The sequence below is a fragment of the Cebidichthys violaceus genome, unplaced genomic scaffold, assembly GCF_023349555.1.
Source record: "Cebidichthys violaceus isolate CVI_PGR_0920_01 unplaced genomic scaffold, fCebVio1.0.p SCAF_9, whole genome shotgun sequence".
NCBI classification, from domain to species: Eukaryota; Metazoa; Chordata; class Actinopteri; order Perciformes; family Stichaeidae; genus Cebidichthys; species Cebidichthys violaceus.
Genome location: NW_027176975.1, coordinates 3,239,032 through 3,264,651, shown reverse-complemented (window position 1 = coordinate 3,264,651; position 25,620 = coordinate 3,239,032). Strand labels below are relative to the sequence as shown.

The window sequence follows — 25,620 nt, the reverse complement described above, 5'->3', positions numbered from 1 at the left end:
TCGGCACGCTGCTGCCCGGCTCGGAGGCACGCGGTCGCGGAGGCTTCGGAGGCGGCCGAGGTGGAGGCTTTGGCCGGGGTGGAGGCTTCGGCCGAGGCGGAGGCGGAGGCTACAGGCCGGTCCAGAGCGGCGGCTCCAGCGTGGGGAAAGTAGCCGGGGCGGCTGCAGCGGGCGCCATAGGAGGAGCCGTGATCGGGTCTGCCCTGAGCCGCCCCGGGTACGGTGGAGGGTATGGAGGGTATGGAGGGTATGGAGGGTATGGAGGGGGCTATGGAGGATATGGAGGCGGTTATGGAGGATATGGAGGTGGTTATGGCTCCCAGCGATACGGAGGCGGCGGCCGCAGGCCCGGCTACGACGCAGAGGGCTCCGGAGACATGGAGTACTACACCGGAGCGTCCAGCGGGCCCATCTACAACAGCATCATCGTGGTCATCGGCTCCCTGATGGCCCTGCTGATGGGCCACTGGGGGGCCTTCATGTAGAGCCCGGAGCCGGAGCTGGGATCCCAACAAAAAACACACACACACACACACACACGGGTCCGAACAAACCCTGACTAAACGAAACAACCCTTCAACCTGACATAAAATAGTCCAACGTGACCTGAAATATGACCTTTTGAATGACGGATTGATGGAGAGACGTGGCCGCTGTGTTTCCCTTCTGCTCCTCAGTGAGTCTGTGAGGACCTCTGACCTCCACAACACGACACCAAGCTTCACTCTGCAGCCCGACAAAACCACCTCCTGTAGAAATAAGTCAGGAACATGGTTTCCTCTCCCCCAGGGCAGTCTCTCTCTCTTTTTATACTTTTGATGATTGTTTTCTGATCGATATGTCTCCGTGAAGATAGAACAGGTTGGATGTGTAATTAGGTTAAGTCTACCTCAACAAGTCAGGACGAGAGTTTGAGAGCAGCTATGATGATGCCATTTCTCAGTGTATTTCATTATACCTATATTCTAGAACTCTGCATATTAAACAGTGTATTCCAGTCTTACTTTTTTCAGTACTTTGCTTGTTTATGTATACTTTACCTACTTAAAGTACATGTTTTATGCCATTTTGACTTTTATGTTAAAAAGAGCAAAATGTGCTTCCATGTTTATTATTGTTAAAACAATAAAAAAAATAACTTAGGACAAACTTTTGTGTTGAATTTTATTGTCTACGTTATTGTGAGAAGAGACGGTGTTTAAATCTGACTTTATTCTCGACACGAGCGCCGCTGCCTTTCTTGTTCCAGAGCTTTCAGCTGTATCTCATGGTCTTTAATCAGCACATCGGTCTCCGCTGCCGTTTCGAGTCCATCCTTTAAGTTGATGTAAAAAAGCAATAATGTATTACTACGATACATGCAATAGATTTTATACGAACAGACTTTTTAGAAAATAGGTCATTTTAGTCACGCGAGTCAAATTATCAGCAGCAGAGAAGAAGCATCTGGTAGAAGAGCAGAGCTCCACAAAGAAGACGCTCAGCTGTTCAATGTGTAGCTTCACTGGCTTCAGTCGGTGTCAGGGGACGCAGGTCCACATCTGGACCAGGGCCACATCTGGACCAGGGCCTTTAGTTAGTCAACAATTTACTAAATCCACTGCTTTGGATTTGCAACTCCAACGCAATAACATTGAGGATTACGTCATGACGGAGTGTGAGTAGCAGTAATGTGGCTCAGCTCAGTAATGCTCAGATGCTACCTTCACTTTATTCTTCCCTAATCAGCCACTGATCTACTGCAGTCTACCACCCGGTCAGCAAGCTCACGTGACTCGAATCAAACGCACCTCCGACGATGTCGCGTCATCAACAGGTGCACGCTGGATCCAGTTAACACGCTAAATGCTAACATGTGCCGAGTGGGACGCTTTTCCTGTCGGCGGAGCCTCATTCAGCTCTGTTGAGTGGACCGGTTATACCGGGACATAGAGGCTGAGTGGACCGGTTATACCGGGACATAGAGGCTGAGTGGACCGGTTATACCGGGACCGAGAGGTTGACAGGTGAGGCATTTATTTTAATAGGTAATGTATGTCACGTGTGTGTAGAACATATTTAGTGTTGCTGATCCGACATTAAACCGCAGTGAAAAAGCACAGAGGGGCAAACTGTACCTCTGCCTCACTGAAGAGGGCGTGCGAGAGCCCACGGGTCGGGTTCATGCTTGTTCTGTCGTTGCTCTTCTTCTACACTTTTCTTCTTATATTTTGCTTTGACCACAATAATGTAAGATTCTATATCTTATAAGCTTAAAAATGTCTCAAAAAACAGGGAAATATGAACAAATCAACATCAATTCAACGTCGGACAGGTAAAGTAACCTTTTACGTGTTTCTTGTTCTCTTTATACATCCGGGGTTGTTACGCAGATTATCGCGGAATCTCACGATGTTCGCGGGTGGTGCCCGCGAGCGCTCCGCTTCTGAAACCCTCCCGGTGGAACCAAATATGTATTTTACCTATATGTGTGTGTAAAGAATGCTGATATGAAATATGAAAAACAACCAGTAGTCAAAGTGCAAGCTGCCAATTGAATGGTGATTTAAACTACTCTATTGGGTTCATATATTTGTGAATCTGACTTATGTAGCGTCAGTACCTCACCAGACACGAGCCTCACCGTACGTCACTGGACAGAGAGGCTGAGTGGACCGGTTGTACCGGGACATAGAGGATGAGTGGACCGGTTATACCGGGACATAGAGGATGAGTGGACCGGTTATACTGGGACATAGAGGCTGAGTGGACCGGTTGTACCGGGACATAGAGGATGAGTGGACCGGTTATACCGGGACATAGAGGATGAGTGGACCGGTTGTACCGGGACATAGAGGCTGAGTGGACCGGTTATTCCAGTATACTAGTGTGACTCATTGATAATCGGCTGTATATACAGACGGTTAGACTATGATTGTTTGTACGTACAAACAGGTTATGTTGTTGACGTTATTCAACTGGTTACAGTCGAGGCTACTTTTGACATTGAATGCATCCCTAATGCATCAGTTCCAATAAGCTACTGTTATTATTATTAAGCTATAGTTAATGAACACATGGAAACTCTGATGGGGCCTTTGAAGCGCTCGCATGACTTGTCTCGGCTTCATGAGCTCACAGCCAATCAGATCACACCACTGCTGTCCTAAAGCGGCATCCAGCCGTGTGTTCTTTGGACCGCTCGCATCCGATAATCACGCTTCACCACACGCTCAGACCCGAAACCCCGTCCTCAAGTTAGTCCTTCGGTACGAAGACGAAATTCAGATGGAATCGCCACACTTTTGTAAAGTTCCCCGAACCCAAACTCTGAAAGTCATGAAACAAAAGTCTGCAGGTTCACGTTAGTAAAGTTAAAGTTTATTTGATAAGAACAAATCCAAAAAGGTGCGACGTCGACCCTCAGTGTTCAGCAGGAGCTCCGGCGGGACAGAACAGAGTTAAAAAGGGTCCGTTTAAAAGAGCCACGTCAGCATTTTCAAACACATTCAAAGTTCACATGTGACAGCACATTAAAGGTACACTGTGGGGTCCATCTATGAAAACCTGTTGGTTGTGATTGCAGTTCAGTGATTGAAAGGTGAACCTCCTGGTTGTAGAGGTGGAACGTCACTAAATACTTCTACAAATTTAAAGGTATTTCACTTGAGTATTTCCCATGTTATGCTGCTTTTCTACTTCTACTCCGCTGCATCTCAGAGGCAAAATATTCTGCTTTTTACTCCACTGCATCTGATACATTTCAGATTACAATTCATGAAAACCTTCCACATTTTAAATGAGATTATTTAGTTTTCTGATCAACTGAAGAGTTAAGCTTCTTTGTTATTTTAATGACCCGAGAAACATATAATGATCTTATTGAATATGATGCATTGCTCTAGATTAAACGTACACTTTAATGTACCTGAAATATTAACCCCAAAACATCAGCTATAACAGTAAAGCGAGGATCACATGGCATTGTTTTTAATCGAGCTCATAATTCTCACCTCAAACGGCTCATTCAGATCTATTGCAGTTACAGATGATCCGTGTTCACGTCATACATTATGAGCTCTGAAATGAGTGTTAGTCACTTAAAATGGGTTTGTAGGCATTTTGAATGGGAACTGTTAAAACGCCACAGTGTACCTTTTTATAAATAGTTTGGGTTTTTTTTTAAGTGAGAGAGAAAAAAAATCACACATCTGGATCCGCCGGCCTTAACGATCATAAACTCGGCTGATATCGCAAGAGAACATTCAGGAGGATTTGGAGAGGACTCTCCGGCTCAGGATTTAAGTACTTCAAGGGGGATCGCAAGCTACCAGGGAGGCAGAACAACGGACAGACGCCAGTGTATATAAAAAAAAAAGTACCTGGAAAATATACGTCACACAGTACTGAGCAGTACACGTGGTTCCATACATACTTGGGGGGAAAAGCGCACTTCCAAAGTAATTGTGTACACCAGCATGCATACTACTGTCTGTGTTTACACATACAATAAGTACGTTCATGGTTTGTGTTTTCCATCTCTTTAAACCAGGGGCATTCAAAATGCTAAATATCTATTTGTTTATATGAACGTATATGCTTTATATTTACGGTATATGTTGGCGTACCTCGTATAACTGCATGAATCCTTATGGCACAATACAATTCTGTACATTTTCGGTCATTCCCGTACTCTGATGACTTGCACTGAATGGAATCGGCCAGGAGTTGCATAGTCCGGACAGTGGCTGCTGGTAGCCAGCCTCAGCCTCGAGCAGACTTCAAATGACCATCAGTCACGGTGGAACGGTGTTTGGTATTCTTCACGTGGGGAAGCGGCTGACTCGCGTAAATAAGTAGAGCCGAATAACGCAGTCGAGATGGGAGCTTTTTTTTTGTTGGGGGTACTTTTCCTCTGTGAGTAAACCGTCCGTGAGAGCTGGACTTCAGCCGAATGTCAGAATGTTAGCGTCAAAATGTCATCCTCCACTCCAGACGAGTTCAGGTGAAACAGCGTTGCAATTTTTTTTTTTGATGCGAGTGAATCAACCTCGATATCTGTCCCGAAACGGGCAGCACATAAATGTAGCGACTGAGATGAGTGCCGCTCTTGATCTCGATGGCGAGAGGTGCACAGTGCGAGTAGTTTTAACACTTATAGTTTGTTGTAGTTGAATCTGTCCTGGGTAGAGAGCATCTAGATGGACATCAATGGGTCGGATTTCCCCTCGGTCCAGAAGCCTGGAGCGTTCTGGACAGTAAATGGGCCCCTTTGTGTCTCAGAAGAGGAAAAAACACAAGAGCAATCTGTTCCATCGCTGGCTGAACCATTTCCGTTCCTTTCTTTGAACACACAGTTCCACGATGAGGATGCGATGCCTAAATATTAAGAAAAAAAAAGTAGAAAATCCACACACGATAAAGAAGGTCCTCTCTCCCCGATCATTCTCCACTCCTTATATTTAATAAACGCTCCGTCACCAAAGGCCTCAGTGGAGCGACATTAGCATGTTGCTATTCAGCAGCATCAGGGTAGTGCTGGTGACCGCGGCTACTAACCCCAGCCGGCCCGTCTCCGGCCGCTGCGCCCCATCGGTCGGCCCCTTCAGGTACCTTTCAGAGTACACCATGTACAGCTCCATGCACCTCCTGGCCTTCACCTGCTCGATCAGAGCCGGGTAGCCGATCTCCACGATGCTGACCGTGTCGTCGTCGTCGTCTTCGGCGCCCCCGACAACCTGCGACGCCGGCGGCTCGGGATCTGCTGGCCGATTGAGAGGGCGCGGAGGCCAAGGTGCGGCGGTCGAGGAGTTATCTGCCGCGGTGCCGTTGGTCTCCGTTGTGTTGCTGCCTGAGCCGGCGTCTGGACCTGAGGCGACAGCAGTGGTTGTGGTTGTGGTGGCGGCAGCCGGGTCGTTGTTTGGCTTTGGGTTCCCCGCCGGCAGAAGGTCGGTCCTCTTCATGCAGGAGTCCATGTAGCTGTCGTAGGTTCGAGGGGGCTGGCTGTACCGGTAGTCTCTGCTGTAGTCGTTGGCGTCGGTGGACTTGGCCCCATACCTCCTGTACATGTAGTGGTTGTAGTAATGCTCCTCCTGGGGGTTGTGGAAGCTGAAGGGAGGACGGGGGAACCTCCCAAGCCCGTAGCCCAAGGCCATCCCTGCCATAGCCCCTCCAGCTGCTGCCATCACCGCGCCGCGTCCGAACCCTCTGGATCTGTCAGAGGGACGCATGCCCATTGCCTGGACCGAGTGGGAAAAGGGAGAGCCGCCACCGGCACCGTGGCCCCCGTATCCAAAGCTGCCCCCGTAGTGAGGGCTCAGGACTTTGTTGTTCGGGTTTTGGTTGATGAATCCACCTCCATAACCACCGTGACCACCGTAACCGCCATAGCCTCCTCCGTATGGGGAGCCCCGCGCTGGATACTGGTTCGGGTAGCCTCCACCCGGATTCCCAGGCCTGCCCGACTGCGGAGGGTAGCCTCCCTGATTGGGTTGTCCGGGCTGCTTGGGGTACCCACCCTGAGAGCTGGAGCCCGCATTATTCCGGTTGCTGTTGGTGCTGCCTCGGTTGGACGTGGGGTACTTCTTGGAGCCGAAGCCCTTCCCGAAGCCGCCTCCTCTCTTGGCCAGAGAAGAATGAAACAACAGGAGCGTCAGACACAGCACAGAGAGCGACTGCAGCTTCATCTTCGCCCTGCAGGGAGAGGAAAACATGAGATAATACTTGGATTTATCATCGTACCCTTAAATAGTCGTTGAGTTGCACATCGCTTCAACTTTGACTTACAAGAGAGCGTGCACCCAACGCTGCAGTGGACTGGAAACAGCCCTGCTGTATTTTGGCTACCGTCTTCTGCTAACTCGAGCCCACCTAGTTCCCCTCAGGGAACACAGAGCTCTGGGGCCACAAAATGAGGTTTCCAGGTTGGCTCCAAATAGCTCAGTGCTCTGTTACTGCAAGATCTCCTTATTACAAATCTGTATCCATGAACCATAAAGACGCTCACCCGGTTTTATGAGATTATAGAAATATGTCTATTGCCATCTTGTTTATATTAGAGAAGCTATCACTTCAATATTCCTGGATGTGAAGGATTATTGTGGGCAATGGTGCAAAACTGTAGTCGCATCAGTGTCATCAGCATCTCTTGTATCCATCATGCTTTACTGTGTATCGATATATCAAACTATAAAGATGTGACTTTATTATTTTATTTAAAACGCCCATCATAATTTCCCAGAGTTCATAGCTCCTCGTGATGTCTTGACACTTTTGGTCTCCTAGATGATTTCACAGATTTCAAACACGAGTAATGGAGTTTATAAGAATGGCTCGTGCAGTTCCAGCGTGTTGTGACGTCACACCGGCGGCAGCGAGTAAACTCGCGCTGTTTCCACAGCAACGCGAGCACCGGCTGTGGCTGATCTGCTGAACGTTGAAATCTCCTTTCGCCTCTCGAGGGCTGCGAGTCTTTGTGTGTGAACTCACCGCGATGCAACATATTCAATCACTAGCATTATGACGAGATCCGTGTCTTTGTCCTCGTGAGATTAGGTTTTTAATAATCGCGAGCAACGAGATGCTCATTAATAATCACGCACGAGTCACAATGACACAGCGGCACAGGACCTCAAGGTGTCGCCGGTGATGCAACAATAACCAGTCCCGGCTCCGGACAGAAGCGACCCAGACCGGGATTATCCATCAGTACCCCGCTGTGTTCACACTAGACCACTAGACCGTGTGTGGACAGAGCACTCACTTTAACGTCACCTGTCAATGATGACAATGTCCTTTTATTCCGGCACAACATGGCTTCAATAAACTATCGAGTAATTTAGCTAAATACTACGTTTTTTTTAAATTACAGACAGAGATGGTCGCGTGAGGTAAACAACAACAACAACAACACTGTGTATTTCATCCCTCAGAGCGGCACTACATTCTTTAGATAAAGGAGCAGCATTACCGTGGTGGTGACCGTGCGGATGTATTTTGGTTGTTGAGCCTCAAGCAGCGTCCCGGGTTTGTCTCCCTCCACTCGAGTGTTGATGTAGCGCGAGCTCACAACGGCTCGAGTTTGGAAACTGGTTAAAATCCGAATGACGTCACGTGGCACGAGGGGACGTGGTCGCGCAAGCTCCGCCAATGAACCATCGGTTTTTCATCACAAGAAAAAAAAAATGGATTCAATCAAATGTATTTCATCAATCCTAGATTATAAAAATAGAAACATAAAACACTTTTATTTATTGAGTTAAGATCGCTGTCGGTGTTTTGATTCGCTGGCATTTTCTGTTTTTGTTAAATGTTTATATTTTGTTTATATGTCAAAAAAGAAAAAAGCTCGTTTGAACCCGGTTGTGAGCGGTCTCTGGTCTGTCTCGTGCGTAGACACAGGACACAGGGGCGTGGTTTCACCTGACAACATTTCCCAGCATCCTCAAACCTGTGATGATGTTGATTATATTCGGAAAATCACCACACGTAAATGAGTCGTATGGAGCAAAACGTGGTGGTAAAATGTAATCAATTCTACACATTACGTTCAAATTAACTACATTTACTGTACTTAAGTACAACTATGAAGTACTGTGTATATACCCATTTAATCCACTTATCCTATACATTCCAGGACGCGTTGAACACTACCTTAATGTGAAAACAAACTGCAGATATAAAACATATGACCTTTTAAAATGTGATGCAAGGCAGTACAGTATAAGATAGTGTAAGATTCAGATTAAACATTAAACTGCTGCTTGCATGTTATTTTATAAAAAAATAAGCCAATATCTGAAAGGGAACATATAATGTGTGTTTTACTTGAGGTAAAAAGTGCTGATAATACCTGTGTACTTTTATGCAGGACGTGTACACTGGGCATACTTATTTACTGTGGTATTGGGGCATTGCCACGTTTATTTACATAAAAGATCTAAATGCTTCATGCTTAAATTAGCGATGACCCTCAGAAAAGGGAAAAAAACCCAGAGTCTCATTGAACACGATGCCGGTTTCATTCATTTTTAATGTGCTCTGTAAAAGGAGACCCACTGACACGACGCAGACTAAACCTTTTAGCCACTCGCCGTCCAACTCAGAAGCTCCCAGCTGCTGGCTAGTTAGCAGCATTGTGTTTTATTCTTAAAAGCAGAGTGCAAAGAACTTCAATGGAGGTAGCTGAGCTAATGGTTGCTTCAGGTGCCAGAACAAAACAGCTCAGTGGTGCACTACACAGTCTTCAATACAGACGAAAGTCCAACATTCAAAACTCTAATAATTAATGTGTTCTGTGAAGCCATAACCACCAGTTTCTATAAAATAAAAAAATCTGTCATGACATTAAAAAAAACCCCTCTTAATTCAGTTAATAATTCAGACCAACGATTCGTTATATCTTTTGGTTATGGCGTCTTTATTGCAGTTATAATGCTACATGCTCATATGAATATATATTTGTACTACTCTTATAACGCAGGACAAAAGCAATATTTTCACAGATAAATTAAACTCAATTAACAGGATTAATCGGATGTCATTAGTGAATCAGAGGTCTTTAAGAGCATTTTACCAGAGAGAGGCAGAATATTGGATGGAGATATTGTTTTTTTTATATATATATATATATATATATATATATATATATTGGTTTTTTTACAATAATTATCCACCATACATACATATTTAGAAAAAGTTTTAAGTAGGGTTCTGATTGAATTTCTTATATTTTAATAAACTGTATAATTGTATGACCTGTATGAATTGATACAATCCATTACAATTACTCTCAATGTAAAACCTCTCTGTCTAAATCACCAATATTATTAATCTTCTGATATGAACTATATTCTTATTATCTAATATAATCACTCGTTTCTGCTTTGGACCGTCCTTGAATTAGGCAGGACTCCAACACGAGTTAGAACCATTACTATTAGCGCGTCCTCATTATAGCAGAGCTGTTTATGTACACAGATCCATCACCATGACAGACACCATGTTCCAGCCCCAGGGTACAGACTAATCCCTGGACTGAGTCTACAGCTACAGCATGCTCGTGTCTCTGTGGGGCCGTCCAGAGGGTCCAGTGGTGCTTTGAGCTGGATGCTATAGTGTCGGCCTGCTAACGTGTTCACAACGTTTAACATAATTAACATTCATTTAAGAAAAGAAAAAAATACATACATGAAAAGTTGTGGCTGGTCGTAAATTTATAAGAGAGAAACTCTGATGTCTGAGTGCATGTGTATGCAGCAAGAGAGGATCCAAGCCCCCATACATATCTATCTATATCTATATTTCTCCATGTCATACCATGGATATTTCTCTAGATCTGCCACTGCCATGTTCACTGTTTTAGTTGAGTGTGTTTCCATCCTAAAATTTGCAAGTTCAGATGAGTCTGGAGATCAATTCATCACGGCAATCTACCCAAAGCTCATCAAGATGTGTTGCTCTAAATCAAAACAAATTGGCCTCGTGTTATTGGGATTCATCCGTAGAGCCACGCTGTGTACTTAATATCTTTAACACGTTCTTTATTGTGCACTTCATTTCCAAACACTCTCCATCACTTTAACTCTTACTGAAGGACTCAGCTCAGCAGCATCAGTGTAGAACTGGTGATCACAGCTATTAGACCTCCCAAACCCATCTCCAGTCCCTGCACCCCACCGGTGGGGCTGGGCTCTGTCGTTTTCTTCAGGTACTTTTCAGAGTACACCATGTACAGCTCCACACATCTCCTGGCCTTCACCTGCTCAATCAGTGCCGGGTAGCCGATCTCCACGATGCTGACCGTGTCGTCGTCATTGTCGTCGGCAGTAGCAGTTTTTCTGAGAACCCGTGAAGCTGGAGGCACTGGGTCGGCTTTAGACTCATTTAGAAGGCGTGGAGTGGAGGGTGTGGAGGTCGAGGAGTTTTCTGCTGCGGTGCCGTTGCTCTTTGTTGTGTTGCTGTCGATGCCAGAGTCTGGGGCAGCGGAAGTAGTTGTGTTAGTTACAGGAGTACCTGTAGTTGTGGTGGTTGTGGTTGTAGTTGTGGTTGTGGTAGCAGCAGCCGGGTTGTTGTTTGGCTTTGGGTTCCCCGCTGGCAGAAGGTCGGTCCTCTTCATGCAGGAGTCCATGTAGCTGTCGTAGGTTCGAGGGGGCTGGCTGTACCGGTAGTCTCTGCTGTAGTCGTTGGCGTCGGTGGACTTGGCCCCATACCTCCTGTACATGTAGTGGTTGTAGTAATGCTCCTCCTGGGGGTTGTGGAAGCTGAAGGGAGGACGGGGGAACCTCCCAAGCCCGTAGCCCAAGGCCATCCCTGCCATAGCCCCTCCAGCTGCTGCCATCACCGCGCCGCGTCCGAACCCTCTGGATCTGTCAGAGGGACGCATGCCCATTGCCTGAACCGAGTGGGAAAAGGGAGAGCCGCCACCGGCACCGTGGCCCCCGTATCCAAAGCTGCCCCCGTAGTGAGGGCTCAGGACTTTGTTGTTTGGGTTGTAGTTCATGTGTCCACCTGGATAACCTCCATAACCGCCATATCCGCCCTGACCACCATAACTGCCGTAACCTCCTCCGTATGGGGAGCCCTGTGCTGGGTAACCTCCAGCTGGGAATCCTGGTCTGACTCCTTGATTAGGGTAACCTCCCTGATTAGGGTAACCTCCTTGATTAGGGTAACCTCCTTGATTAGGGTAGCGTCCTTGATTAGGGTAGCTTCCGTGATTAGGGTAACCTCCTTGATTAGGGTAACCCACTGGTCGGCCTGGTTGCTGAGGGTAGCTTCCTTGATTAGGGTAACCCCCTTGATTAGGGTAGCTTCCTTGATTAGGGTAACCTCCTTGATTAGGGTAACCTCCTTGATTAGGGTAACCTCCTTGATTAGGGTAACTTCCTTGATTAGGGTAACCTCCTTGATTAGGGTAACCCACTGGTCGGCCTGGTTGCTGAGGGTAGCTTCCTTGATTAGGGTAACCTCCTTGATTAGGGTAACCTCCTTGATTAGGGTAACCTCCTTGATTAGGGTGACCTACTGGTTGGCCTGGTTGCTGAGGGTAGCTTCCTTGATTAGGGTAGCTTCCTTGATTAGGGTTACTTCCTTGATTAGGGTAGCTTCCTTGATTAGGGTAACTTCCTTGATTAGGGTAGCTTCCTTGATTAGGGTAGCTTCCTGGTCGGTCTGGTTGCTGAGGCTGGCCTCCCTGGTTGAACTGTTCAGTTTGTTTAGGTTGTTTGAGGGTTCCACCCTTGGACTTCTTGTCCAGACTATCTGTTTTGGGGGTCTTCTTAAAGAGACTTATTTTCCCACCAAACCCTCCACTTTTCTTGGCCAACGAAACATTCGTATGAACCAAAAGAAGGGACAGACACAACAGATGTGTTACAGTCAGCTCCATCTTTTTGAGCTGCTGAGAGGATCCATGGAAGGAAACATAAAAGAGAACAAGAGGTAGAGAAAATATAAAGAGAAAAAGTTAGATTATATTATTTAAAATGTAAGAAGTCTTCCTGTTGAGCACACAGCATATGATCTACATTAAAATAGAATACATTACTTCACATGGCAACGTTTCTTTTTGGAGAGGATATATTGACCTAAATCATGTTCACCACACATTTCATTATTTACACTTACGTCAACAACCTTGAAGTGCTTTTGCACGCGTCACTTATTCCACAGCAGGTGTTTTCTGCCTTTTTTTTCCGTCAACGTATCATAAACGTAATGAGTTTGTCTCCAGAGGAACAGCAAGTCAATATTTGCATTAGAGGACTGAACGGTTGTGTATCAGGTGACTTACCAGCGCCGGTTTGTTTTTTATTGTATTTCATTTGATGGTCACGGGCGCTGAAAACATGTTATTGTGCACCACTTCTTTGTGCACCTGTTTGCTTGTAGTCCTTTAACATTAGACATGAAGCAACATGACGCGAGCTGCCAGGCTTAAAATAGCACGAGGAGGAGACGTTTTGCTCTTTACACGCTTGATTTTAATTATATAATGTTATTCTCTAAAAACACTAGCTGTGGAAAAAGTTACGAGACAACTCTCAACTGGAAAACTGCATATTCTTGACAACGTGGACACATAACACTGACCTTGTCACGTTGGTGTCCACTTCACCGGCGTCTCTCTCTCTTTAAGAGACGGAGCCTCCAGGACTTTATGTAGACCCCCACCCCCCTTCTTCTTCTTCCCTTGAGGGTAACATATTTTTAAACCTCTCGACCATAAACGGTAATGTTAATGTTTGGACAGAGTAAGTTAGTTGTTGGTGGTGAAGGATAATGTGCATTTTATCAAATTAGTATTTCAATTTAACTTAATTGTCTTTTAGCCTGAGCTTTGAGTGACAGACTTGTTTGTTTTAACGTTACTTAGTGTTATGGGTGTCAAAGTCGGATATATTAGCTTTTTGAGGGTAAAAGTAACAACGCGATTGAGAGTTGCATTTCCTAACTTTTCATATTCCGTGGGATTTGAACGCCGCACAGGTGACGGTGTGAATTAAAGGGTCATTTCATTGAAGTATCTGAACTGGAAGTGACTGAAGTTGCTGTACTTCTGCTCCATTATATTTCGATATAGAGACGTTGTAGACTCTCCTGTGACTGCAGGTGTAGACGTGGATTCTTGAGCAGATGGTGCCACCTGCTGGCCATGATAAGAAATACATTTTAAAATCCTGACGCGAGGGTAACCATGTGACCTTAATATGTAGAGAGAGCAAAGCAATAAACTTCAGTGGTTTCCTAGTGATGATCTAAATGAATTGGAGAGAGAAGACACAGTCTGCAAAGGGTTTAATGATTTTAATTGTGTGAATTTGTTGTTTTTTCCATCACACACACACTCATTTGCCCCGGTCAAGTGATGCATACATTCAATGCAGGGTAAGATGGAAACTGGACAGCAGTGCATTCTTTTTTTTTTTCTTTTTTCTTCTTTTTCTTTTTTTTAAACTAAAAGAAACAATCCTTAAAGACAAGGAGGACACATCCTGATGGCAGCGATGTACCAACGTGAGACGGCAGTAGGTTTCCACACAGGCGTCGTGTTGTTGTTAACACACACACTGGGATAAAAGGGAAGATCATCCAGCACGACATGTAATATCTGTGGATGCAGAATAATGCATTCTCTCCAACAACTGGGACAGAAATTTACACTTTTTCCTTTTTCAGTTCCAGGGTCTCAGAGGCACAGCAGAGACGTCGCAGTAGGCGCTACCACTCATCAAGGTCAGAAATGTGACTTTCTGTTGTAATATGGCAGCAGATTACAAACCAGATGTGATAAAGCAACTACTGCGATTCATTTAATTCATTTGTGCAGAGCTGATTGAAAAGGTGATTGCTTTCTCATCAGTATCAACACATTGGATTATGAGGAAATTATTAAATTTGGATCAAATATGGAAAGGAAAACATTTAACTGGGCGCTTTAAACACACGGAGGTGACGGATCAATGACAAACTGACAAATGGTACAATATAGAAACTCTGATGAAAAATGCAAACACAAACACAATCGCCCTTTAACTGTAGGCACATATGTAGAAACCAATAATATAAATCTTCATTTGCAATGGGTTTTTTTTTTTTGTTTAAAAAATATCCTTTCACTTATTGCATCCGCTTGTGGGACGTGTCGACGGATAAAATAGCAAATGTGTGGAGACAGAAAGTTACTCCAACACTGTCAAAATGTATGAAGAGGGATGGGGAAATGTTAACCACTGTCAAAACACACACACACAACCCTGAATTTATGCAGCAACACGATGATGTGGTAAACCTTCCAATTACAGCGGTCAGGGTCTTATAATGCAGTCGGATAGTTAGGAGAATCTTCTGGAGACGCAATGCTGAATAAAACATGCATCTCATTAGTGGCTTCGAGGATTTAAGCAGCTCCCCCATATTAATAATATCTCTCAATGGACAACATCAAGTATTTGTTCTCTTCAGTTTAAAGAAATCTTAGTATCATAGTGTTAAAACTCAATACATGAACTGTATTTGCAAATAAAATCACTTTTATGTCCAGTGGTCCACCAGTTACCACGGTGACCTCTGGCTTTTAGGAGTGACCTCTCTCTTTAATAATACACCAGTCTTCATTTGTTAAATGCAGCAGCAAGCAGCTACGCTATGTCACCCTGTTTGGGAAAGGGGGAGGAGCTACTGAACCCAAAAGTTCAGCAACATATTTAAAAAAAAAAAAAAAAAATAGATGACTTCTCTTATAAAACCCTGAAGAGGAGCGAAAAACAGGTATCCAGATAAAAACAAAAGTAAAACTGCAGAGAGAGAGATGAGCGTTTGCCTTTGCACAGCAAAATGTACAGAGCCGCTGCCGCTGCGCTGCACGACGGAGACGCAAATATACAGGATATTTACAAATGTACAGGAGGAGGAGGAGGAGGAGACCGTCTGGACTGTTGAGGGGACTCTTCCCGGTTTTGGGCGTCAATTTCCAGGACGTCAGGGTCAAAAGTTATCGCGCCTTTTAAAGAAAACGGTCTGCCAGTCCGGTGAGGCGTCGGGCCGGTTTCGTCCAGCTCCGACGGAGACCGACGGAGAACGGAGTGCTACAAAATGTGGAAGCGAGAGGGTTTGACGGTGCGGAGACAAACCTGCGGGGACAACTGGGGAGAGAGAGAGAGGCAGCAGACCTTCCTGTGGGTGTGGACAGAGAGAGGGACGAGCAGAGGACGGGACTCCTAGATGTCATCCACGTCCCTGTCATCCCCCCTCCACCCCCCCCGCCCTGAGGACACAGAGCCGAGTCACTCCTCTCTCCAGTCCAGAGTCTCCCGCTCCACTTTACACACCGTTGGCACTCATCTTGCTCTTCTGGGACAGCTCTGTCGCTGCTTTAGCCTGCGGAGCAGAAGAGGTCGCAGAGGTCAGCACAACAGCAATATCCAGTTTTTCTGCATTACTAACATTAAAATCGTATTAGTCTTTTTAATGTGTACAGCATTTAGTTTATGGTTGACTGGTACAGACATTTAAACGCACTAACCCAGTAGTGTTAAGACAGAGACAGAGTGTCAGAACGAGTGTGAGAAAGAGAGACGTAGTGTCTCTTTAAGTGACTGGTTGGTTTAAAGAAGAGTCTCTTAAGAGCGTGTGTGGCAGCTCTATATTTATCAGCTATTTTTAAACCTCACGCAGATTCACTTGAGATGTTCAGTTCCAATTCAGCCGGTAGCTTTTTTTTTTTTTGTATTTGCGATTCTGTCAAACCTCTTCGTCGTCACGTCTGTACATCTGAACTGAAACAGATTCCCTACAAAAGTCTCTCTATTGTGTTCAAGCACTTTCTAGAAGTGTAGAGATTAGCACGTCATGTGAGGAAGATCAGAGCCAGGGGGAACTAACTGGATTATGGAAACCCCGTGATGCATAACGTCTCATGCTGGTTTCTGTGGATTCCACAGGTCCAAGAGACAACGGGGCGCTCACCTGAAGGACTTCGGCAGGAGTCAGAGGTTTGTCCGACACAATCGGAGCCTTGTCTCTCATCTCCTCCACCTACGACAGACGGATAAAAAAAACAAAACATGCATAAGATTATGCAAAACTCGGAGGAGCGACGAGAACAGCTGGTCCACCTTAAAAGGTCGGTCCACCTTAAGTGAAGTAAATCTGCAACTACGAACACGCCTTCAGGCAACTGGACCAATACTGTGAAGATCAGTGACTTTAAGGAACCGTACATTTTTCTCTTCATCTCCGCCAGGAAGGTCATGCGCTCGGTGTCGTGAGTGAGTGAGCGTGCGCCTCTTGCGTCTGTCCGCCGCTAGTCTCGCATTCTGCTGCAGCAAAACTGCATCATACTTTGGGCGGCCAGCTACGGCTGCATGATCGAGGGCTTCTCGCAGTTGCAGTGACTCAAACGTTTTCTAAATACCTTGTGTTGCCCGTTGACGGCCTGCTGGTAGGGGACGCTGGTGATAACACAGCTGTGTGTATGGCGTCTGTGGCGGCTCGCGCTACCGTGTCCCGTACGAGTATAAACGGCGCTTTACAGGCCGTCGGTGTCTAGACGGGGGTTTAGCCAGTTGTGGGTTGTATTCCCTCAAATCACACAAGACTACAGTGGTCGTTTGTAGAGACACCTGGTGGAGATCTGCACTCTACTGATTGCACCTTTTGTAGTTCTACATGTAGCAAGTTCTCTGTTTTTAACGGGAATCTATTCTGCAGCGATGACCTTATTTCCTCTCCGTCGTCAACACAAGCTGATGTTATCTGTGTGCGTTACTGACCGGTCTGTCTTTGATGATGAGGGCAGGGTCCGCCAACATGTCCGTGCTGACCGAGGTCGTGTTTGCTCCCGTGTTCTCCGCTGGAGGGGGGGTAGATTTCTGCAGAAAACAACAACAACAAACATCCGATAAGAAGACCACATCGCACAAGTAAGTGATTGTTCGACGGCTGTGTTAAAGTCCGTTAAGTAGGAGACGTCTGGTGTTTGTATATGGCAGCACATAAGAGGTCTCTGGGTTTCGGACTGTTGGTGAGACAAAGTAGCTTGAAGACGCCTCTTCTGGGTCTGCCGTTTGACCGTGCTTTTTTAACATTTTCACTAGAGCTGCTGAAGAGTGAAGAGTTTGGTTCTAACGTTAGTCAATCAAGCAGCGAAGGTTAACCACACTCCTACAAAAGGCCCGCCGCGTACGGACGACGCGCTCTTCTCAGATCCCTGAAGCCCTGCCACCGCCGCTGTTCGCTTATCAAAACGTATCAATATCAAGCGCGTCGCGAGATCCAAATCGCACCAAATTCATCCCTGCACTCCCTCGGATCGCCAGCAACACACCCACCAAGTGTGAGGTAGATCGGACGAACGCTTCTTGAGATACGCAAAGGACACACACACACACACACACACACATATAGACAGAAAGAGATTCCCTGCTTAATAGATTTTAGATTTGATCGACTAAAAAAATGTATCAATAAATCAATACGATCGCTAGTTTGAGCCCAGGCACCAGAAACATAGATAGTTATGAAACACCTGGTGCTTTCCATAAGCAGAGCGACCACCGAACGGCACCAAACGTCAGTGACCTGCATGCTGGAGATTTACCAGCATGGACGTTAAGCTTTCTCTAATCCGTACATTCAAGCGGACACGCACTAAAGACGTTATGTAGGTCGTAAAAGGCCGAACCTCGAGCTTGGGAACCGGCGGGATGACTGGAGGTTTTGGTTTGAGGTCCGTCAGGTACATGGCTCTGGAGAGCAGCAGCAGCGACGGAGGAACGTTCTCCTTCAGGTGCAGGTCCAGCCACTAGACGAGAGGAACATGTATTATTTAGGGAACAAATGACAAAACATAGAAAGCTTCATCAACAAACTAAAAGCTACAAGCCCAACGCCGCCTTGCTCACCTGCTGCATCTGCTGGTGGAGCTGCTCGGTGGTGAGACCCAGAGACCTCATCCCTCGACTGCGGCACGCGGCCTGTAACTCGGACACACTCAGAGCTGCCACGCCCTCCGCTGCAATCATCTGTGAAGAGACGGAGAGGGAAGTCCGACACTGTCGCACAAGCTCGGGAAAGAATCACACACTGAGAGGGACGGGAAGAACCCGATCTGAAACTTTACACTGGTTTTACCTAAAAACACAATGTCTTTGTTCGCTACGATATAAAAGTCACACGTTTCACGCCGACAGTCCCTTCAGACCGTAAAACACCGGCGCGTCCCGGTCCTCCGTCTCACCTCGTCGTCTGACTTGATGGTGCGGAGCTGCATCATCAGCTGGAAACGCAGCAAGTTGTTCGTGCCGATGGGCTGCAGCTCCAGCAGTTTACACAGAGCCACCAGCTGGGGGCGCTCCAGGTGCTCCAGCGTCAGCTCGTCCTCGAACAGCTTCGCGAACCGGACGATGTCCTTCGTGGTGGGCTGCTCGCCGGTGCCCCGGACCTGACGAGGACGCACAAAGAGTCAGCCTCGTAGGAGCTCGTTATGAACCGACGCACGAGACGTCGGAGCGCCGTCTTGTACTTTTACCTTCTGAACGTAGGTGGAGAAGCGCTGCGTCTCGTCCTCCGTTTGAGCTTTCGCTTTGTTCCGTCGAGCCATCTCGGCGATGGTCTCTTGGAGGAACTTGGCCAGCTCCAGCTTCGCCGCCAGACCTTTCTTCTGCTTCTCCTCCTGCATGAACGAGGGAGAGACCGGTTAGTTAGAAACTAACTATTCTTCACTTACGGCAGTCACATTTTTAAAGGCCGGACGCGTCCGCACCGTCCAGGAGCACGAGAGCGTTTCAGTGAATCACTCAACCGTCCTCCAGAACCACCAGAGAGGACAGGCCAAGCACAGACACCTGCTGCTGGACTTTTACAGGAGCGTAGAAGCTAACAAAAGGAATGTGGCATCCTTATAATTACAGGAACAATAGCTCTTTAAACAAAGGCTACAGAACACATGTATGTTACGACTCCTGAAGTAAATGAAGGTTAGATAAAGTCGGCTGCCTGAGGCTCTTAGTTCAGCAGACATGTAATTACAATGAACCCTTTGGCGAGGTCATGCAGGCGTGTGTGGTGTGTGTGTGTGTGTGTGTGTGGTGTGTGTGTGTGTGTGTGTGTGTGTGTGTGTGTGTGTGTGTGTGTGTGTGTGTGTGTGTGTGTGTGTGTGTGTGTGTGTGTGTGTGTGTGTGTGTGTGTTCGTTCGTGCCTTTTTGGACTCCGTCTCGAAGGTGGAGGGCAACATCTCCGGGAAGAGTTTGAGGAAGACGGGGAGGAGGAACTCCATGAACGGGACGATGATGAAGACCGTGAAGGGGACCAGGCGGAACAGGTCAGCGCAGGTCCGCAACAGCTGGAAGCAAGAGAGACAAAAAAAAGAAAAAAAAAAAAAAAACGGAGGTCAACGTGAGGAAATGTGGACGACGGGCATGAGCGGTCGTCTTCAGAGGGGTCTTTGCATGTGAGATCCATTACTCTGCCAGTCTTTAAATAGCCGAAATATAGTTTTACCACTGTGCACAACTTGGGACACTGAGAGAGAGAGAGAGAGAGAGAGAGAGAGAGAGAGAGAGAGAGAGAGAGAGAGAGAGAGAGAGAGAGAGAGAGAGAGAGAGAGAGAGAGAGATATGAGGCTGCATATATTAGGGTTAGGAGATCGTTTCTGTTTTCAAGAGGGCGGCAAGATCGGCACAAGACAAATATTGTGTACACCAATCAGTCTCAGTTTGTCCTTTTCTCAACGATCTACCGGCGTCTTCTCGTCTGACGTCTGCATAGATTTGAGTTCAGGGAAGATCTAGTCTGAAGACAGAACGTCTGAGCAGAGCCAGCCGGTATTAACAACTCTTGTCACGGTTTGTTGAACGCAACCAAGACCGGCTCAGCTGACCGCGTCATGCGATCCGCTGTTTCATAACAGAACCTGAAAATGAACAATTTCATAATTGCTGACATTTGAATTGCTCAGAGTTGTGATCCAGTAAACGGCGCAGATTAAAAACACAGCCATCACTTTTCAGAACTGATCGGCTGACTAGCTGATCACAGATCTGATCAGTGGGAGTCGACCAATAAGTGACAAGTAGCAGCCAGGATGTTTGAGGAATTTAAAACAAAAATGTCTCTGTTATATAGTTTGTCCACCAAAGAGCACTGAAAACTTTATTTTCTTTTTTACTGTTAATTATCAAATTTAATGAATTTGATAATTCATTAAATTTCAAGGATTCTTCTTTAAAACAAAAATAGCATTCATGTAAAGCAATGAATACTGACCGATATCGGATGTTTTAGAGTCTCAAAATATGAATATCTGCCTGAAGATTCCAGGCTTTAATAAAGACACATCCATGTTGGATACATGTCTGCAACATGTTCCTCTGCAGGGACGCTCCGAGTTAAAAACAGCATTAGTATGTTTCTATTGTTGTTCGTGTCCAGATCCATTACTAGAGTGTTATTAAAAATGTGAGAGAATAAAATAATATCAATTCAGATCAATATTCAAGAGCTCCGATTGGCCTCAGGAGGAAACCAAAGTGACTCAGGCTGAATAATTGATCAAACTTTTGCAGATGATCAGTGTGAAACTAAACACCGCTAAAACACAGACCAACACTAGAGCTGAACGTCTCACAGTAAACCTACTTCAGGATTATTAATAGTGTGTTTTAAGTATTGTGACTACACTGTGAATGATTATTTACAGGAATGTCGGTCTCGCCGCTGCGCCGCATGGCTGCATACCTGGCGCTGCTCGCGCGAGTTGCGGCTTCGGGAACACGCTGTACACATGACTATTTGACACGCGAAGGTGTGAGACATTCAACTCAACCCTGAGGCCATAAGTTATACTTCTTCTCGCTGATCACAACACAGAGGAAGAACCGGGAGAACTACTTCTGGAGTCTTCTGGTCAAGATAAAAAAAAAAAACCAGAGGATTGTAAAGGCAGCTAGACAGACGGTGCTGCTGTGACCAGAGGGCGACGGAGGAGGATTCCGTGCAGAAGACCGGGCCAAGACAAAGAACACCTGAGGCCTAAACTTGGGAAACAGGTGTGGGAAGTCTGAGTTACAATACCTCATGAAAAAGTAGTGTGTGGAGCCTAAAGATCTCCATGAGCTCAATTACTTTCAGGAGGTTTAATGCTGCACCCGTTTCTCTTAAATGTCGTTCATTAACTGATGATTTTAGAGCCACACTTTTGAGCGAAGCTTCCTGTGTGACAAGTGGAAGAAGCTTCTCTTACCCTTCTCCTCTCCCTGCGCGTGAGCAGCTGTCCGTGCAGCAGCCTCCACACCATCCTGCCCGCGATCTTGATGTCGATGCCGAGCAACCGGAAGCCGTTGTAGTAGTGCTTCAACTCGTCCACGATCCTCTGATACAGAGCCTTCTTCACGACCGCCCTCTCCTGCACCGGAGGGACGGCGGCCGTTGTGGCGGCGCCGGCGGACGTCGCAGCGGCCGCCGACGGAGGCTGGGGCTTTTTAGCTTCCGGCGAAGCATCCTGTGTGGCGGTGGCGGCGGCGGTGGCGGCGGCGGGCGGTGAAGTTTTAGTGTCCTCCTGCTTTAACTCTTGGAGCCAAACGGCCGAGCTGTGCAGAGAGCGGGCGAGCAGGGCCGGGTTGTGGCCGCGGCCGATGGCGTGGCCTCGGTAACAGTGGGCGGAGCCGTAGCGGGAGTGCCTGAGTGCGAGCGGGGACGAGGCCTGACGAGGAGGGTCGACGTGGAGATAGGCTTTGGAAGACAGAGAGGAGCAGCTGTTCCTCTTGGATAACAAATAGGATCCCCTGTTGACAGCAACAAGAGAGAGCGGTTAGTGATTACATGATATGATGCACTTCAAAAAAGCAAAGAAAGAATACAATAGAGCTCAAACATTTACAATAAACAACTACAATTTGGAAAACTCATGAATTCAGATAATAGAGCTGCAACAATTAGCAACTGGCGACTATTGTAATGGTTAATTGTTTACGTCATTTCAGGCTTCTTCTTCCCAGCCTTTGCTGGCGCACGGCTACGTCTCTTGGAGCTTTACTACTTGGCGGCTACTACTACTACGTGGCTAAGTGGAGAGCAGAGCCTTGCAATCACAGGGTCGGCGGTTCGATCCCCGGCTCCTGCTCCACTAGTCTCATGTCAATGACTTAACCCCAAAATTGCTCCGTGGAATAATGTGAAATACGTCCCTTGTGTGCAAAATACAAACAAAACATGGAGCCATTCATTGCAAAGGGCTCCACGGCACTACTACAAAAACGTCAACCTTTAGTGGGACGCACATGTGTCCAAAGGTTGGGCAATATGGATAGAAATCTTAATAAGTAACAGAGAAGGGAAACGTCTCTGTAACCTCAGTTTAAATAAATAAAACATTTCCTCCAGATAAAATAACCACATAGGAATGGCTGATCAAATACCTGTAAATTCAATATAGTTGGTGGCCTTATTAACCTAGAGACATGAAAAGCAGAGCTAACTTAGTATCCATCGTATGGTTAAGTTGACTAATTGGAAGATCTTCTCATGATCATATATTGCCATGTTGCCAAAACCCTGATGTACAACCGAGTTACATTGTGTAGCAATGGGGGAATTTAGGGTAGTGACAGTGAGGACAATGCTGGCCTATCAGCTGCCAGGTTCTGATCTTGCATCATCAGTCGAAGCCACAGCAGTGGTGTGTTTACCTCACGTCACGTGAGACATTGAATAGACTCACAGCAGGTAAACAAAGACAGCTTGGGACTCTCCTTAAGACACAACGGAAAGCGTAAGAGCTTGAAGATACCGTCACTGAACTCTGCGTTTTTGGTAATGAATTAGTGGGACTCAGTCTGCTTTGCATTGCTAGAAATTCGTGTTTTCCTAACTTACGGAACGTAAATGTAGCCACGTGCTGCTTACTTACCGTGATCTTGTGACTGCAAGGAGCACCTGGTGACTAAAGACTGCCATTGCAGGGGCAGGTTACAGTACTCTGTTAAAGCACACACGGAGACAGACAGACAGACAGACAGACAGACAGAGAGTAATGTTAGGTGTCTGGTTGCAACTCACTCGAACGGTGCAGCAACAGGCAAACATTGAAAAATACAACGAGCAACATCTGTCAGATCTCACACACGCAAACACACACACACACACACACACCTAGCTAACACATGACAGATATTATGCTGTGCAAGTGAGCTAGCTATGGTTGAAATACGACCGAGCTAACATTAGCATTGAGCGCACCAGACAGCAGGTTAGCTCAACATTATGTAACAGCTCTACAGGAACACCGGCTCGCTGCTTATCCGACAGATATCGCATATATCAACCCGGTCACTGTAAACGCACAACGGATTAACTCACCGTTAAAATCCACCAATACTCTTAATGGATCATATGTATTTGGAGAATAACCTCACCATGAGTTGCACAGACCGTGCTTTCTGCCGAACGTCAGTTTGAGTGATACGGCGTCTGTTGTGCTAAATGGACGTAACGTTTACATAATGCTAAACTCTGGAAGAAAATCCTCAACCATTTGATAATGTACCAGTAACGTTAACTGAGGTTACTGGTGTACAAACCAAATCCCAAATATCTAAAAACAAATAAAGAATTTTACTCTCGAAACCTTTGACAGTTGCCGGTACGGTTAAGATTCACATTAGCATCGTGCTAGGAGATTCAACCATTAACGCTAGCTAGGACACCTCGGCTATCCTAGCGGGTTAGCTTGCTGCTGTCTAAGCTAACGTTAGCTTTGCTGCTGGCTAAGCTAACGCTAGCTACTGAAATGGCAGTAGGCGGATGACGAGCTTCGCTAACCTCCAGCGTCAATGACGGAGCTATGGCTGCCGCTGCTGACTGGGCGTTGTAAGGCTTCTCGGTGAGACGTGAATAATAATAATCCATCCACAAAAATCGGTCGAGGTAATCGGGAGTGACGAAAGTAACGGCTGATGTGCTGATAAACCCATTTACGGTGGGTTTACACTTCTAAAGTTCGTCGTGTTTCGGCTCCTCGTTGTGCGCAGCCTTCCCAGGCAGCTGCACTGAAAGGTCACACTGTACATGCGTGAATGTTGTGTGCGGTCCCACCGAAGATCGTCTATGTTTTGGAAGGATGAATTACTCTGTGGTTAAAAATAATAACGTTTCTGTTAAAAAAAAGTATCTTTAAGCTTGCCAGAGTTGTAATTCTCATAATTTTCCTCCTTATGGCAAAATCATTGAATTGGAAAGTACACACGTCTACTGATTGTGGTTGAAATGTGGTTGTTGCAGCTTTACAAGTACTGAACTAAGAACAGATGCATATATAAATACTAGGAGGTACATACAGTAGAATAAGAATAAAACAAAAATAGAAACACAACAGCATTTGGAGACAAACACATGGTAAAGCGAGTGGCGCTGATAAAGTGACAGTGGCGTGTTTAATATCAGCTGGGTCAACAAGTCTATGAAATCAGTGTCTGTATGAATATAATAGAATATAGTGAGTCAATGTAACATACTGTTGCATACTATGGTACATGATGATATAGTATGGGTAGAGACCCAGTATAATGTATAATAACATACTATAATATGTAGTATAGTACAACAATAATGTAATAGAATATCAAATATCACATGGTAAACTGTGGTATAGTACAATACCAAGAGAGACATATATGATATGAACGCCAAACACAGGTGAAACTGGTGTGTATTTAATATATATCAATAATGGTTATTATTATACAGGGTCCCAAAGCTGAAGTGAAGTTTAATTTCTTGCAAAGCCAGTCTACATGCCGACTTAACATCTCAAAATATTCTGAACAACTTGTAGCCCCTTGTCCCAAACTTTACTGAATACGTAAGTACGTGGGTTTTGAGTTCACTTTAATCTAAGTAGTACTATCATATAACAAGCTATATGTAGAAATGCATTCTGTTTCTTATGTCCAACTGGTTTCCGTGGCGCCAATAATCTGTGGACTACGCAGCATTTGTGGTGCCAGGAATTTTGAGGCAGAGTGAGAGGTCTGTCGTGTCCCGCTCCTCTCAGCCACGGATCAGGAGAGGAGGCGTATAAAAGCCAATCAGACTCGACTGGACGTTGGTGCAAACGTCACTACGGGATCTGCATCACGTTGTGGT

The 25,620-nt window shown here is 46.0% G+C and overlaps 3 protein-coding genes across 5 annotated transcripts; all 3 read right to left on the bottom strand.

Annotated features, from left to right (window-relative positions):
* Nucleotides 1-3,346: 3,346 nt before the first annotated feature.
* sprn2 (shadow of prion protein 2) lies at nt 3,347-8,052 on the bottom strand. Its single transcript, XM_068704242.1, has 2 exons — nt 7,949-8,052; nt 3,347-6,672 (listed from the first exon to the last, which is right to left on the bottom strand). The coding sequence occupies exon 2, from the start codon at nt 6,663-6,665 to the stop codon at nt 5,469-5,471; it is 1,197 nt and encodes a 398-aa protein (XP_068560343.1). The 5' UTR covers nt 6,666-6,672; nt 7,949-8,052; the 3' UTR covers nt 3,347-5,468.
* A 1,007-nt stretch (nt 8,053-9,059) lies between these two features.
* prnpb (prion protein b) lies at nt 9,060-13,132 on the bottom strand. 2 transcript variants are annotated; one of them, XM_068703487.1, is made up of 2 exons: nt 13,072-13,132; nt 9,060-12,379 (listed from the first exon to the last, which is right to left on the bottom strand). In XM_068703487.1, the coding sequence occupies exon 2, from the start codon at nt 12,365-12,367 to the stop codon at nt 10,577-10,579; it is 1,791 nt and encodes a 596-aa protein (XP_068559588.1). In that variant the 5' UTR covers nt 12,368-12,379; nt 13,072-13,132; the 3' UTR covers nt 9,060-10,576. The 2 variants fall into 2 exon arrangements, with proteins under 2 accessions (XP_068559588.1, XP_068559589.1); XM_068703488.1 differs by having other exon boundaries at nt 9,060-12,376; nt 13,072-13,101.
* A 634-nt stretch (nt 13,133-13,766) lies between these two features.
* letm2 (leucine zipper-EF-hand containing transmembrane protein 2) lies at nt 13,767-24,502 on the bottom strand. Of its 2 annotated transcripts, XM_068703681.1 has the most exons (11): nt 24,298-24,502; nt 23,387-23,455; nt 21,722-22,262; nt 19,679-19,822; nt 19,010-19,153; nt 18,719-18,922; nt 18,384-18,503; nt 18,164-18,283; nt 17,253-17,351; nt 16,447-16,515; nt 13,767-15,858 (listed from the first exon to the last, which is right to left on the bottom strand). In XM_068703681.1, exons 2-11 carry the CDS (start codon nt 23,431-23,433, stop codon nt 15,802-15,804), a joined length of 1,545 nt encoding a protein of 514 aa, XP_068559782.1. In that variant the 5' UTR covers nt 23,434-23,455; nt 24,298-24,502; the 3' UTR covers nt 13,767-15,801. The 2 variants fall into 2 exon arrangements, with proteins under 2 accessions (XP_068559782.1, XP_068559783.1); XM_068703682.1 differs by lacking the exon at nt 16,447-16,515.
* Nucleotides 24,503-25,620: the final 1,118 nt, after the last annotated feature.